General features: G+C 41.9%; 1 protein-coding gene across 1 annotated transcript in view; it reads right to left on the reverse strand.

Annotated features, from left to right (window-relative positions):
- Positions 1-17,157, reverse strand: part of F13a1 (coagulation factor XIII A chain) — a 155,893-nt gene that overhangs the window by 39,763 nt on the left and 98,973 nt on the right. Inside the window, exons 9-10 of the mRNA XM_003468825.5 lie at positions 3,726-3,829; positions 2,297-2,385 (exon numbers count right to left, since the gene is read on the reverse strand). Of these exons, the coding sequence (XP_003468873.2) occupies positions 2,297-2,385; positions 3,726-3,829 (193 nt within the window). The remainder of the gene's footprint in view (positions 1-2,296; positions 2,386-3,725; positions 3,830-17,157) is intronic.

Raw genomic sequence — 17,157 nt, forward strand, 5'->3', positions numbered from 1 at the left:
AATATAACTTCAATATTATATATTATTTTAAGGAATGGGCGAATTATTTTAGATCTGAGAGAGGTGCTTAAAAATGAACAAGGGAAGCAAAATAAACAAGTTACAATGAAGAACAAAGAAACTACAGAGGATCAGTGCACAGATTAGACACAGAGAACTGCTGGCTGAGACGTGCAGCTTCAGGGGCAAGGGGTGGGCAGTGTGGCCCTGAGGACCCAGTCACAGCTGCTGCAAAAGCCATCTCAGTGCCTTTCAGGCATGTAGGCATGTGATCATGCATGTGTGTGCACATACACATGCATGCGTGTGATGTAGGTGCTTGTGTGTGTCAGTTTGGAATGCGGTGGTATAAAGAAGGCAGTGAAACCAACTGGAAGAAGTTAAGATGGAAGAGAACTGTCTTTAACAAGAGGAGACTTCACTGGGAATGCCAGAGCTCTTGGTGACCACGAGAACTCAGAGGACCCCAGACAGTACCACGCTATTCTCTGCTGTCTCTTAAGAACTCTGGAGGCCAGTGTGCCTGGAGGCCAGAGGGCAGAGAAGAGATATAGCCCTTTAGGATTGGAGGACTTCACCATTGCAAAGAGGCATGAGGAGAGAGGAGGTTAGCGAGTTGGAGGATGATCAGGAAGCATCTTCTCTTCTGTCACTTTGTGTGCACAAGGGATGGACATAAAGGACCAGAATGGAGGGTGCCATCCATGTGTAACTCTTTTCTTTCAGGTTCTGTTTTCACTCAAAAAGACCAAGGCTGTAGGAAACAAACAAACAAAAAAATTCCATACCCATGGTGCTTGACCTAGTCAGAAATGAGTAAGGAGTGGCCAAGGAAGTCTGCGTGCTGAGAAGCAAGAACAGGCAAGTGGGGAAGAAAAAGGCAGGATAACTGGGGGAGGAGGGGAGGGAAAGAGCTGCAGCCTCAAACCTGAGTCACACAGAGACTCACTGGCTCCTCATGGAGTGCCCCACAGTGTCCTCCCCAGGCACCCTTGAGAAAAGACACCTCATACACTTAAGGCAGCTCAAGCCTCTCTTGTATCCGGCTCAGCCCTGGAGCTGAGCCCGAGCCAAAGCAGCACACTGCACCCTCCACAGACAAGCCTCTGCAGTGCGCTGCAGAAGGGTAATTATAACCTGCAAATGCCGAGACTCTCCTAACACCCCGATCTATATTTAATAACAGCAAAGAGCACCAGCATTAACAGCTATTAGGCTGCTCATTTGTGCGGGGAGGCCTTGCCTCTTTCTTTACAGCAATAAAACAATAAAAATATGAAAAGAAGGCTTTATGGATTTTAGAGTGATTTCCCACTAAGAGGTTCTTCGAGCATCTAAACTATCAGGTGACAGCTGGGGAGGTTTGTACAAATCTTCAAATCCCAAAGTGAAATCAAACAGATAAAACTCCAAGTACAGTAAGCCTGGTCGCCTGAGGTTTCTAAAAACAGAAAAGGCAGGTACTGTGGAAGAAACACAGTACCTTTTATGGATCCAGAATCTCTGGTTCTGCTGCCTGAATATCAACACTCTATTTTCTACTTAGTCCTCAATCCTGACACCTCCTTTTCCCCACGGCTGCCACTTGTCTCCTTCAGACCCTTCCCATCTCTGTCCTGGAGGGTGGCCCAATCCTCTTCCTGGTCCTCATCTCCTTCTAATTCCATCTGATCTGTGTTCCTTGAGGCCACCAGTGCCCTGGTTCACTCTTTGCCCCTGCTGGTGTTAAATCTCGCTGGTTTACAAAATGAAGGACCAGTTGCTCAGGATATGGGGCTCCATGTGGGCTCCCTTAAGCCTTCAAATCTCAACTCCCCAATGCCCCACCGTACGCTAGAGTCTGCAGAGCTTTGAACTGCCCACACGTCATGGGTGTCAGGTCATCCTTCTTGCCTAAAATCCCTTCCCTCCCCTGGCTTCTCTCAAGTTCCTTTGTCTGAACAAATGTTGATCATCTCTCCCTCCCATGTGACCACACATCACTCTGCTCCTAGGATGTAGCCCTACTGATATCCTTTGGCTCATAATGTGGTTACAACCTGAAGAGTGATTATTAAAGCTGGAGATACTGCAAGTTGATAGGGGGGAAAAACTCAAAGCACAGAGTGAAGAAAAATGCTAATTAAGAATCTCATTTGACACAAAGAGATTGGGGTTGGAAGGAGTCTAGTTGACTTTGCAAATACTAATCACATGCCATATATCTGGGATACAAAGAAGTAACAACCTCACACCTTGATCTCTCGGGTGTTAAGGGTTTGGGGAGTAACAGCACTCTCCTCTAGTTCCCACTTACCTCTGCGAAAACAAAGGGTGCATCAAACTGGAAACACACATGGCCATGCTTGACGGCTTGGACAGAGGCGGGGCCGCACCGGTACATGCCTGTGTCGTACAGAAGAAGAGCTGTGAGTCTGTTGCCTCCACTTCTGACCAGAAAGTGGATGGTTCATAGCACTGAGTGTGGCTTCAGAGACCAGTTTTCCTTCACTTCCTTGCTGGTTTTGCCCACATACTTTCTACAGCTAGGCAGGGCAGATGGTCCACATGTAGAGTCAAATGGCTGTATCAGAAATGGTTGCTTTAACCAAAATTGAAGTCAAGGAAGAATATGGGAGCACACTGTTTCTGCACCTACTCTCCCATCTTCCAAACATCCCCAAATGTTTCTGTGCCGGGTTGCTGGCTTGCACAAGCTCTCTTGCTGGTCCCTGAGATGTAGTATATGTTGATGCATTCACATTTTTGTTGTTTGTTTTGATTTTTGTTTTTGCATGTCATGGGCATATATCCAGTCTAGAATTTGGACAGTGACCACAGACAAATTGGCCAATGCCCAACATTCAGGAAGTCACCAGGATCATGCTGACTTTTCTAATTCTTTAAACCTTAACCAGGTTTCTATACCTCACAAAAGATTAGGTGCCATTATTGCCTTTGAGATTGCTGCAGATATTCAGTCTAGAACACTAGAAAGTGTTAAAATTTCTTCCTTTAAGTCTAGTTTTGTAATGTTCCATTATGAACATATATTGAATATTTATGCACATATGTATAGGTATACACATGCTATTTCATATCAACATGTGAAGAAATAGATAAAAATAATCATGACTTTCTATATAATTCCACTAATGATATAGACTTCTATAATTTCTATATCATCATGATTTTCTATATCATCATGTTGGAGAGAAATAGAGGTTTAGGATATGATTCTTTAAAAATGACCCAGTGGGTCATAGCTGCCACTGCTTAGTGGAGTTGGCAAGTTAGAAGACAAACACATCTTTAAGCTTTGAAAGTAGTTAAACATAAAAGGCTATCAGGTTCTGGAAGAAGAACAATTTAAAGAATGATCTATAATTATGTTTTAAATTCTATATTTTCTCTCTTGCCTTATATCTTATCACTGTGGGCCGGAAGGACTGGTTGTATTTTATAGCCTAATAAAAATGCTTACACTGATATTTTTTCCCTTGTCTTCAAAACTGCTTATCAAAGCAAGAGTAGATGAATTATATATGTGAAGTTTATATTCTTTTCCTAAAAGTTGTAAAATCGTCAGGGTAATGCTGACTATGAAAATGAAATTAAACCTGATTGACAGGTGGTAAATCTATACATGCACCCAGAAAGGAGCCCGATGGGAGTGTTGCTGCGTAGCATATGCAAACACGAAAGCAAACTGTGGAACAGTTTTCCCAAGGGATGACTCAGTTTACCGTCGCTGTTTTCCTGGGGGGTGCTGTCCACAGCTTGCCAGCCTCCAAATCCAACAGGAAGGTCCGGCCTTGTCATCCAGGCTTCATTCCAGCAGTGGTAGTTCCTTGGCAAACACAGCCCCACACAGGTTAAGCTTCCCATACATTCAGTGCTCCAGGACATAGAAAAGGCACCCTGAAGCCTATGCTAGTTGGCTTCCGATTACTGGAATGGATTAAGCTAGATCTGGGGCCTCCTGGGGACAACCTGGGACCCCAGACTTGAGTGTGTTGGGCTGGCTCACTCCCACTGGCACCCGCTGGGGCTTGAATGCTTCTCTCTCTCTGCCAAGATCACCGTCAAGGTCACCCAGACATATTTTAGTCAGTGTGTCAAACAGTTTGGAGTTTAACCAATCTCTGCTACCTAATCAAATAGAATTTACTATATACTCAAGGAGTAGAGAAGAAAAATTGTTTGAAACCAAGGTAGTTACCTCTGAATTTCTTTTACATAGTTCTGAATTATAAAATCATATCCCATTGGAACAATTAAGCAGCACATTCTTGTGTTTATGGTCTTAGGTCATTGCCATAGAAACTATAACATCCACTCCTGATTATAATTCTGTGTAATTTGTGACAATTTCCATCTGGTGCTCAACAAGAAGAAAAGGTCATCAGGGTGTGTATCTCTTTACCCTTCATCAAAGTTGGGTAATCCATGAGGTAAGGGCCATGTAAAACATCCCAGAACTTTGTGTATGACCCTTGAATCAAGAGCATAGAATAAAATGTCATTGTGAATTGCATTATTATCTCCTTGGAAAGACCTGAAATTATGTGGCAGTACAAAATCAAATGAGAACGCATTAACCCCTCCACACTATAGAAAGTGTTCATACAGTAATAACCACTTAACGATGGGGTGAGGTAGTTACAGCAGTCTTTGTTTATAGCACCGATGAATTTCAGTTCCAACTGCTATCCATCCTTCCTCTAAATGTCCCTCAGTGTCAGTAATTTGTGCATGTTCCCATCTCTCTCTGAAAGTAGCCCATTTCTCATTGGCACACTTAAGAGGTATTAATTTAGCTATGTACCCACTATGCACCGGGCATCTCACTTGGTACTGGAGATTCAAAGTCAACCAGGATATAAGTTTTACCCTAAAAATCCTGATAACCTAGAAGGAATGACAGACATGCTCACCACTGGTTAATGCAGGTGGAGGGCCAGCTGGGAGAGTCACATGTAATGATTAATTAGAACAGGATTGGCACGTGGTAAATATTCACAAAAGGTCACTCTGAGATTTAGAAAAATAGCTAACTGAAGCAATGCATGCTAAAATGACATCCAGGGGTGCTGCAGAGCCTCAGTGGGGGACCATCTCAGGGTCTCAAGGAAGAATCCAGAAGAATAATGGTTGTGATGATTTCTGGGAAATGCAGAAGAGTTAAACAGGCTGATAAAGGAAGCAAACCTGTGCTTCCTGTTATGAACACCGTGCAGCCTGTTATGAACACCGTGGTGCGTCTGGGAAATGCATGCTGTTGGCTGTGCTGTAGGTAGCACGTTCACATATTTGCATGCATGAGAGGAAAACAGCGACCACAGGTGAGGTGGGCTTGCAATGTGCACAGCTAACAAACGCATTTAACAGTCTCAGGTGCCAGGCACTGTCCCAGAACATGTCCGATGTTCCCTGCACCCTGTGCATTCTTAAAATTATCCCCAGTGCACAGGGGAGAAAGCTGAGGCTCAGGGAGGGCAAGAACCTTGCCTTGGGCCACACAGGGCTTCATGTGGTCTACGCTCTTCAGTACTGAGCTAGCACAAAAGTGAGGCTAGGACTGTGAGATGCTTTCATGTCATGTTAATCTTTGTGCTTTATTCTCAGGCAACCAGGAACTGTTGACAAAGTTCAAGAAGGAGAATTAGGTCTGCAAATTTGGGTTTGTGGAAAATGTGTGGAGAGAATGGACCGGAGATGAGCTGAGTCCTTCCCCCAAGTCCTTCCACCCCATCCTGCTCTGAAACACCACATTAATACAAAAAGACATCCAAAGGAGGTGACTGACACCATGGACAGGAGCAGAGCTGTCAGAGGGAAAACCCCGAGGGCCTACGGGGTCTGAAGACTCTGGATGAGCCGAAGAAGGCTTTTATGTCTGCTGCAATGTGCATGGTGGTTTTGTCATTGAGGCTCTGGACAACGGAGAGGAGAGTTTGTCCTGAGTGCAGTGGAGATGAGTGTGTGACCAGCTCAATTTTGGACACGATGGATCTTTGTGTCTGTGGGAAACCCAGGAGGTGAGACCCAAGGGTCATTTTTATAAATATACAAAATGTCTGGATTTTATAAGGAGGCCCTTGAATCCTTTACAGGTGGTGGAGGATGCGGCCAAACCTGTTGTGTTGGGAAAGGCAGTGAGATGGTACGGGTTTTTCTGCAAGAGAGATCTAAGCTGTGAAAGGGAGAGGAAAGATGGGCTGGAGGTTAGCACATCATGAAATGCAGGGAAGACTGTTTGGACTCTGCTGGGTTAGGAGAAGTTGAGGGGAGGAAGCAAGAATAAAAGGTGCTTATGTAGAAAAGGATGCAAGAGGACGAAGTCAGAAGTAGCCTCCTGGTAAGTGTGGGAAGTGAGGTATGGTTTGCAGGGAGAGGAGCAGGGTGTCCAGGTGCTCAGTGTGGTCAGGGTCAGGTGTGGAGGCCTCTGAGCAGGAGCAGGAGATGAGTTTCTACCTGAGAACTGCCTCTGTCTCTGCTCAGAAGCTGAGGGAAAGTCTTGTGGGTGTCCACCCCTTTCCTAGCCCCCTTCAGAACAGCAAAGGTGACCCATCACACAGGTGGATCCAGAGGAGGACAGAAACCAGACACGTGCAGTCCTGATGGACACCATCCTCTTCCCGAACAACCCAACGCTTAATGACACTGGCTTTCTCTGCTACGCCATCACCTTAGATTAATAGGCGCCAGAGAGTCCTTATTTAAATCCAAATCTCCTTGGCAAGGTTAAACTGCAACAAGAGAAATATGCTTTGCACTTCAGATACCAGTAAGGACTTTTCTTTGAAGATAATATTTCTTTTCAAATGGCCGGGAGCTATGGGAAATTTCTTTGCTCTCTGAGACTTAATTAGTTTAGCAAGATCTTTCTCGCAGTTACACACAAGACTGAGAGATCCCTATGTGTTGAAGACAGGAGGGTCAGGCACTTGCAGGCAGTCCCAGTGTGGCTGAGTTCCTCAGTGGGTGGGAGCCAGTGGCTTTCAGGAAGGCCAGGGAAATACCATGAGGGCTTAGAATTTCAGTGGATGTAACTCTGTGCATACAGATTTGTCCATTATACCCAAAGCTCCCCATGGAAGGAGCTATTGTTATGGATATTTGGTTTTGGTTAAAACATTTACATGGTTTACAGAGATTGTTGGTGGAAAGGGAAGAATATCTTTGGCCAATATCAAATATTTAACATTTTTGATACAATTCACACACATTTCAGAGCATCTGCATTGTCATACAAGTATGATTTCCCTTTGACTTAAGAAACATTTCATCCAAAACATTTTAAATTAGGGCCTGGGATGTAGCTCAGCAGGATAAGTGCCTGCCTGGCAAGTGCAAGGTCCTAAGTTCAAGTCTTGGTACCAAAAATTTTAAATTGGCAACTAATAATAAAAATGTAATATATATAAAGTTTTGGAATGTGGTGACCTATTTTGATATATGTAACCATAATGGGAGGATTACAACAAGCCAATTAATGTATTACCTCACTTGTCATTTTTTGTGGTGAATACATTTGAAGTTTAGTGTGACAGCAATTAACAGTAGTCATCATTCTGTGCATTAGATCTGAAATACTTAATCTTCTTGTACAAATATTTCTTAGTCTTTTACTAACTCTCCAGGTTAGGAAGTATACACTGGCCCCTGAAATGCTGCTTCTTTTTCTGAACCTTCTTTACCTGAAGCTGTAACACTCCTTGTTTTAATCTTGTGGGTTTTTTTTCATGCATTTGTGGAGGGCATGAAACTACTTCTGAGCCTTTGTCCTATTCACTTCCATATTTTCCGCACTGAAACTAACCTTACCCTGACGCAGTGCTAAGTACAAAACGCCCCTGTACCCACAGGGGGCACACTCCAAGGCCACAGGATTTGCATGAAGCCACAGATAGTGGAAAACCCTCTAGTCACTACACTTATTACTATTCACACTTACCTATGATAAGGTTTAATTTATAGATTGGGCAAAGTAGAAGTTTAACAATAATGAATATCAAGAACAATTCTAACAATGTACTGCAGTAGAATTTGTGTGAATGTGGTCCTTCTCCTTCCCCAACCCAGGTTACTTGTATACAAGGATTGTAATGCTAACACCACAGTCATTGTTTTAACAAGCCAGTTACTAACAGGCAGGTAGCGTATATAGAGTGGATACACTGGATAAAAGGATGATTCAATTCCAGGCAAGATGGAGCAGGATAGTGAGTGTTAAAGGAATATGCAATTTAAAAAATTATGACTTCATTTATAGAATTTCCCATTTACCATTTTCTTATCTTGATAACTGAAAACATGAGAAGTGAAACTTCAGATAAGGAAGAGTACTGCATTGGAACAGCTAGAAGGCTTCTCTTAACGAAGCAAGTGTTATTAAATATTGGTTTGTTTTCTCGTTCATTAAGAGTCAGAGCTTACTATTTGCTCAGCACCTTCACTGGAACGTGGGTCCCTACTACAATACTAAAATGTTCACTGTTCCTCTAGCATTAGGAAGTTGTAAACCTCTAATATGAATTAGCTTTCTCTTTGCCTCTGTGTAAAGCAGTGCAGGAATTAAAATAAGAATCTCATCAAGTGTTGCTTAAACAGTCTGAAAAAATTGGGGAAGTGTAGAAAATGATAGAGTTGACAGATTAAGATCACATGTCTGCTTTATGATATTTCTGAATGTTTCAGCAGTGGCAGTGATTTTTAGGAGTCTTTTTAAAGATACTGGTAAATCAGCAGTATTGCTACAAAGGCCCAGGGAACTTTTCACTAGAGGCAAGCACTTCACTAGGAAAACAGCACATGAACTCCTGGGGGCTCCTACACGAGCTATCACCGCATTACTTTTAGGTTGTCTTTTCTTTCAGTAAACCAATTTGCTTCCCATTTGCACACAGAAAATTATCACACAAACTAAAAACAAGTGGCTAAGAATGTTCATTTAAGATAATTTATAGGAAGGAAATACTGGAAACAACTTAACTGTCCAGTATGTGATTAAGTATTTTGAAACACAAAATAGAATACCATCCTTCCATGAAAATACTGATTTGTATTTACTAGTCAGGAAAGATTCCAGGGCACATTCATTGAGAAAATCACCCTGCAGAGCACAACGTACAGCGTGTATGTTAGTGTTTATGTACGGCAAGCAGAATTTTAATAAACCCTGTTACTCTGGCCCTTTAAGTGCGAGCAAAATCCATAAATAGAAGGATGTCATATATCTCTTGTGATTATGCCATTTTACACACCATGGAGTATTTTGTAATTAAGGTTACCAATCCGCTGACTTCGAGTTAATTATCAGGGTGAGCCTTGCCTAATCAGATGATCTCTCTAATCTGGTTCTAGAATAAAAGACAGCAAATCAAGGGATGAAAGAAGAAGAGACACCCCCTTGCTGTCTTGAGGAAGATGAGGCTTTCATGCTGCAGAGAACTCCCTCCCTCCTGAAACCTGAAGCGTCAGAAGGTACAGCAATGCCAAGCACACTTTGCACCATCTGAGAATCTCAGCAAAAGGCCAGCTAGCCTGAGCCTGGATTCCTGACCCACAAAAACTGCCTGATAACAAGTTTGTGTTGACTCAGGCTGCTAAGTGCATGGTACTCTGCCACATGGCAATGCAAACACACAATACGCAGAGATGTAGGCAAGAATGACTTACAATGTTTGAAACTGCTAAATAATAAACATGCAGTAGCCTCCAAACATTAGGAGTTATTATTATTATTATTTTTTTAATTAGAAGAAGGTAAAGTACTGTTTGAGGTTAACACTGGGCCTCACAGCTGGGTCCCCTCCAGAGGTGCAGAAGCCCGTGGGGTGGGGGAGAAATGGACAGAAAATGCATCTGAAACCAACAAGTTGAGCCTTTGATCTCTGTGTGCTCTGTGCTCAGTGAAAATAAAGTAGTTAATTTAAGCAAGGAGTCCTGAACAGCTTTTAACTTGACTAATGCTTAATCACGCCACACGGTCATCTCATTTACAACCTGCCCAGAAAGGTTTCAGAGAAAAAGAGTCCTTAAAAGCGAAGAAAGGCATAGCCTTGTAATTCGGTTTGTACAGCTTCTTATGGGCCCAGGGGAAAGCGCAAATAGGATGGAGAGAAGGCCCTGCAGGAGAAATTTTGAACCAACTTCAAATGTAAACCAAATGTTTGAATTCTTTCATTTGCAACCATGGCAGGGGCTGGGAGACAGACTATCTTTCAGGTTATTTGTGTGCTGGAGGCAGACTGCCACAGCTCTGACTCTGGGGTTCTGCTGATAAGCTCCTGATCCGGACAGTGTTAGTGGTGACACAGATGCCAGCACACCTTTGGATTTTTTAACTCTTGCCACTGTAAGGACAGTGAGCTTGGAGGAGGGTGGGAGTTGACAGAAACAAGTGGAGATAATTTGGTGGATTCTGAAGCTTGTCTAACAAGACATTTGAATGTGGCAACGAAAGCTGAGATTGAGAAAACATTTGTCAGGGCGTACAACAAAGCAAGCAGGCAGGAAGGAACATTCAGTGACGGGCTGGAGGGAGGCCGTGCGAAGCTGTGGGCAGGACACCACACTGCTGGTGGTTGTTGGGGGCTAACCCAATGCTGAAGCCAGGAAGGATGCACCTTGGGCCGTTTCAGCCAAAAGCCAGAGACCCAATCAGGTGGGGACCAGGCTAGTGCTGCTCTCCCTGGGGCTCAGCTCTATAGTTCCCTCCAGTTGGAAGCCACCTGAGGAAGCCCTGGATAACCAATCCTGATAGAAGATGCCATAGAATGGAACGTTCCATCTCAGCAAAGATTGCTGTGGTAGGAACCACTTCCCACCAGGCCAAAAGAGAAGTAATAAAGATGTCCATTATTGATTATCTTATGAACATAAGGGAATCCATGGTGCTTATTCAGAAGTTACAGTTTAAGCACCATCTCCTGCAGAGCAAGAGAGACTAAGGGAGTTGCAGATGGATGTAGACCTGGAGCAGGGCCCTGCAACTCCCAGCACAGACCTGTCAGTGTGTTTACAGCTGGTGTGACAGTCAAAATCATTAATACCTGCTCAGACACAGGCTTGGACCACCAACTGGATGCTGGAGTCAATGAGAAAGGACAATAGCCCTAAATGCTGCCATGCTCCTACCGGGATCAGTGCCTAAAGCCACCCTAATGCATTCAGCTGCAGGAGCAGCAAAGCCGTACTAACAGTCTCCCATTTATGAAGGTTACTGTGGCTTCACAAAGTCTGTCCTAGTGACAGTGTGGTCTTTTTTTGCTCCTGGAGTACAGAGGTTCTAGTCTCAGACTGCCAGGAGCAGGTGACAAATATTTATTAAGAGAACTTTACCACAGCTTTCATGAAAGCATTTTCTTTGAAAATTAGGGATAATAGTACAGGGGTTTTCTCCTCCTTCTTTGACTTTTTGGGTATTTTGTTTTAACGTAATGTGAGTAAATGGATGAAACTAAATTCGGCAGAAACAAGATACAAAGAAACGTAAAACTCATAAGCAAAGAAAAGCAAAGCAAAACCAAAATCCCAGCCATAACCCAAACCAAAAACACTCCAGGGAAAGATGGCACACATTCATACGAAGCACACTGTCCATCACTAGTGAGCAGAAGGCCCCCGCTGAGCCCAGATGGCCCCTTCCCACTTCACGGGGGGATTGGGACCCATGTACCTTACCACTTCCCACAGCGCAAAAGTCAGGAATTGATATTCTAACTGAAAATGAAGAAAAGATCAGATTTTGAAGGTATTTTTTGTACAATTCTAATAACTTTTCTGTTATAAAGTTTGAGCAAGTTCCTCCAAAAATACTTAAGACTTTTAAACAAACCATCCAAAAGGCTCGCTAGGCACCCAATCAATATTTAGCATTACTTTTAAAATTAGCATTATAAAGCTACTTATGGACATGATATTCTAAAGTTGATAGCTCTTATTTTTATAAAGTTTTAAAAAATGTCTTATTAAATCATGAAAATAAGTTGGCATAGATGACGCATGTTTTATTAGCCTCTAACTTTTTTTCTAGCAACTTCTGAATGGTGTCTACGATGACTATCCTAGGTGGATTTTGTGATTAAGTAGAGTATGATATTTTGTTAGAATGAAAAACACCTTAGTTTTTTCTATATGACTTATTTCCAGTTCCTTTCACAACCTCTCTAATTTCCTGAGAACAGTAAATCTGACTGAAGAGTTGACACACTGTTTTACTAAAAGTATCTGATTTTAAACAAAAGTTATAAGGTACACATGTACGTGGGAACATACACTTATACATACATGGATGCACACACACACATATGCAACTAGAAATTATGGTCCATACATAAAAAATAAACAGAAGTCAAGAAAAACTGGAAAAAAGGAAGCCATGATTTTGGACTTACTAGGAAAAGATTGTAAATCAAATTTTACAAATGTGTTCAAAAACTAAGGGAAGACATTAGAATGCTGTCTCACCGAGTTCAGACTATCAGTAAAGATAGAAATTTGAAAAAGAGTGAAATAGAAATTATATAGTTAAAAACAATAAAAATACAATAGAGTGCTTCAGAAATAAATTTGAAGCGATACACAGAAAGAAGTAATTAGTGAATTTGAAGCTAAGTCATTTGAAAAGATTAAGCTTGAACATGAGAAGAAAACAAGGGAAGGAAAATGAGCAAACCTCCAAAATATATGAAATATATTAATATACTCGTGGGAGTCCTGGAGAGAAAAATGGTAGACATAATATTTTAAGAAATAGTCAGAGGCCAGGATTTAGCTCAGCGGCATAAGCACCTGCCTGGAAAGCATGAGGTCATGAGTTCAATGCCTGGTCCCCCCAGCCATACATCTTTCAAATTAAATTCAATGTATTGTTACATACACTGAGGAAGTTCAGAACTCCAAATAAGATTCACATGACCTGTACCTACAGACATCATAGCCGACGTGATGAAAGCTGAAGACACGGAGTGTTTAAAACAGCAAGAGAAAAATAGTTCATTCCTTTCAGGGATCATTGGTGAGGCGATTTTGGTCTTTCTTAGTTTCTTCTTTCTTTCCCTCTTAGCATATATAAAAGTTAACTCAAAATGGATCCTAGACCCAGACAAAAGATCTAAACCTGGGCAAAGTGCAGACAAAAGCAGAAGAACAAACATTGTGATCTTGGATTATGTCATGGTTTCTTATATATGAGCTAAAAAATAAGACTCCAATGCAAAAAATAAAAAATTGGATCTTGTAAATGCAAAAATCTTTAGTAGTTTAAAGGACATCATCAAGAAAGTAAAAGAACTGTCCATATTCAGAGAAAATATTTACAGATCACACATCGATCTGTATCCTGAATGTGTATGCAACAGTAAAAAAAAAAACAGTAACCCAATGTAAAATGGAACAAGAAGCTGGGCATGGTGGCCCATGCTGTAGTCCTAGTGCTCTGGGAATGCGGGGAGGGGAACTGTGAGTTTAAACCTTAGCAAGTTAGTGCAACCCAGTCTTTATATTATTCTTAAAATGCTGAGAACATAGCTCAGTGCAAAGGTTCTGGGTCCCTAAAAAAATAGAGAGAGAGAGAGAGAGAGAGAGAGAGAGAGAGAGAGAGAGAGAGTGTCGTGATGGGGGGGAGGAAGGTACAAGGATCTGAATGGCTATTTTGTCCAAGATCATACACAAATGTCCCAAAGACTTGTGAAAAGTGTTTGATATCAGAGAAATGTAGATTAAACTCTCAATGAAAGACGATATCACATGCACTAAAATGATTAGAATTTTAAAAGAGGAAAATAACTGCCAGTAAAAATATAGAGAAGCTGAAACTCTCATGTCATTGGTGAGAATGTAAAATAGCTGTCTTGGAAAACAGCTTGGCAGTTCCTTAAAAAGCTACCAAATGATTGAGTAATTTTACTTTTGTGTGTATCCCAAGAGAACCAAAAGCATATGGTCACATAAAAACTTTTACATGACTCTTCATAGCATTGTTATTCTTAATAGGTAAGAAATAAAAATGACATGAATGTACAACTGTTGAATGGGTAAATAACATGAGTTTGATCCATGCAACAAATTTTATTCATTAATAAAAGGGAGCAAAATGCCAACACACGGTATAACCTGGCCAGTGATTATTATGCTAAGAGAGGAAGCCAGACACAAAAGGTCACATGGCACAGAGTTCCACTCACAGGAAATACCCATGAAAGGTGATGGAGGGTGGGTAGTGGTGGTGGTCAGGGGATGGAGGAGTGGTGAGTCCTCTAATAGGGAATGAAATGTTCCAGAATTAATGATGGTTGCACAACCCTGTGAACATACTGAACGCTCCTGAATTACCTATTTAAAAACTGAATTTTATGGTTTGAGAGTTATCTTTCAATAAAAATCTTGTATGGGCTTTGGGATCGGTCCCCTGGTTTCATAATTCAGCATCTATCGCTTAGTATCTGGAACCCTGGTGAAGTTCTCTGCCTTGGCTTCCTCATCTGTAAGTAAGGACAGTAACAGTAATTATCTGAGTAGACTGTCACAAGGGTTAAGTGTGTCAGAATGGGCCTGATGGGAAGAAGATGGTACTCCAAAAAGGAGTGAGCTTTATTTTTGGAGGTGGCAAATAACTTTAAACTCCCCTCCAACAGGCTGATGTGCATCTCGTGTGTATACACTCCTAGTCTTCAGATAGTAGAGCTCATGGTCTACACCTGATGATTTCCATAAAACCGATTTGGCCAGAAATGTGGCTAACAGGGTAGCATTTGAAAATAAATAACTCGGGTAACACTTTAGAATTCATAACTTGGATGCGCTGTGGGATAATTTTACAAATCTCCAGACACCTTTGAGTAATTTGGTCTATTCTCAGAAATCTTCTTCTGTACTATCTTTAAATTAGTTTTCAGAACATCCTGATTTTTACAGATAATGACTAAAACTATTGGTAATTTGACAATATAAAAGTTCAACTTTCAACACGCATACAAAGTATTTATACTACCGAAAAGATGGAGCATTCTAAATTTCTAAATGGATTTAAATGTGTGAACTTTAGTGTACTTTCCTAGCCTTTGAGAGGTCTTGGGTTCCGAACATTCTTCCTGCTTACTTCCCTTTGCTTCGGTCTCCCTCCTTTCTTTGCTTTTCCTTCCATCCATATAAAGTCTGTCTCCCCCGTTTCCTGTTCCCTTGTATTTAGAAACAGATGCACTGATTTGGTTAAACAATTACCGCACTGTATTGTGCTCTCTTTGCCTCCTGCCTCAGTGCTTCTCAGGGAGGCAATGGGAAGCCAGCGTGCAAAGCTCAAGCTGCATGATGGCCAGGGGCTCCCAGCCCAGCCCTGCACAGGTGAGCGGGCCTCAGACACAGCAAGGATCGGGAGCTGTTGAGTGCTGGAGGAAAGGTCGGGCTGGAAGGACGGGGTAATTTATTTAAAAAGATTATTTTTGAGCTGGGAAGGGACTGAATCCACAGAGACCAAACTCTTGAATGTGCATAGAAGACTATTAAGACTCGTAGAAGTTGAGTGACTTGCCCAAGGTTACCTCGCTAATTAGTGGCAGAGCTAATCACGCTGCCTTGCTCAATGGAGAAAAAGAGAAGAAAAAAGAAAAATTAAAAGAATTGTGTGACTTTGCTTGGTAGCTTTCCAGGCAGAGTACCCGGAGGAAAAAACCAAACCAAACTTGTGATTCCTTTCTACTTGGATCACTGATTAACTTCTAAATGTTAACTTCAACTTTGAGTTGAAAATGAGGAATACAGGGGCTGGGGATTTAGCTCAGTGGCATAAGCTCCTGCCTTGCAAGCAGGCAGTCGTGAGTTCAATCCCTGGTACCGATAAAAACAAAAAAGACCAAAAAAAAAAAATATATGAGAAATACAAATTAACTAGTTCACAATTATTTTTAAAAAATTAAATTGAAAAGGCTGTTTTATCTGAATCAATTTCATTTTAAATAAAAGGATAATACCGGAAATGAAAATTCTTTTTAATTCATTTGCACTCACAGTTCTTACAATCATCTTTAATATCATATGTGATGTATGTTAGGATATTTTCTCTGTTTGCTACTAGACCAATTACTTGGATTTTGAGGAGCAGGTGTCATCTTAGGGACCCAGAGTATGCACAGCCTCTTTCTTTTCATGTCTACCCACTTGATTTGGAACTCTGTTTTCCTGAGTGGAAAATATATGCTTCTTGACTCACCATGGGATAGATAAATTCATCATAGTGAGGTAGGAAAAAAGAAATACTAAGTAGAAAAGAGACAAGAAATCATAGCTAAAACTTCTTAAACTATGTTTAAGAAACTGCAACGTGTGGGTCTCAGCTGATGTTGCCCTGGGTGACCCATGTCAACAGCACCTTCTTGGTTAGAGTTAAGTTTCTTCCCTACTACACCCATCAAACCCAGAATTCCTAGGAAATAGTAAAAGTCCAAACTTGGCTTAACTGAGGAAGTAAAGAACAGGGACCTGATCCTAAGATAAAGGACCAGGTCGAAAGAACCCAAAGAATATTTAAATTACCTATTCCAAAAACCAAAACAATGAAACAACAACCACCCACATCTGTAGAATGGGCCACTACCCTTATGGGCAGTGGGTACCTATTCCAGGACTTTCCATCCCTTCAAGAGAAGAGCAAATGTTCCCAGTTCCAAGCTGTGAAGAGTCTCATTTCTGTGCTCCTGAGTGCATCTTAAATCTCCAGTAAACCCTTCTTAACCTCTTACTGACGTGTCCTGAAATTTGGTTTTCCTAGATAGGAGTCAGTAAACCTGCTGCAAATAGGTGGGTTAAATGTCTTGTCTGCTCTGGGAATCTCACAGACCCAGCCTTGTGGCAAAAGGCTGGCAGCATCCGAAGTAGGAACTACCTTGCCCGCCTCTCCTCCCAGCTGGGCAGCCCAGCACGTGGCACCGTGTTGGTGGATCCCCCTGTGACGGCAGCTCACTGCCTGGTACCGAGCACCACAACACCATCACCAGCATCTCAAAACGGAACTTTAGAAGTTAGACGTTATGCTACTATTGGAAATAAGTAACTCTTCCAAACTTCCTCCTGCGGAGCACATCATAACCAATGCCACTCTCCTCTCCTCAGCCAAAATGCAGGACAGGAAATGTGGATGCCGATCTTAGGTCGCCGAGGCCCAGTTTTCTTTCC

This window comes from Cavia porcellus, unplaced genomic scaffold, assembly GCF_034190915.1.
Source record: "Cavia porcellus strain 051 isolate PalLab524CR breed Dunkin Hartley unplaced genomic scaffold, mCavPor4.1 scaffold_13, whole genome shotgun sequence".
NCBI classification, from domain to species: domain Eukaryota; kingdom Metazoa; phylum Chordata; class Mammalia; order Rodentia; family Caviidae; genus Cavia; species Cavia porcellus.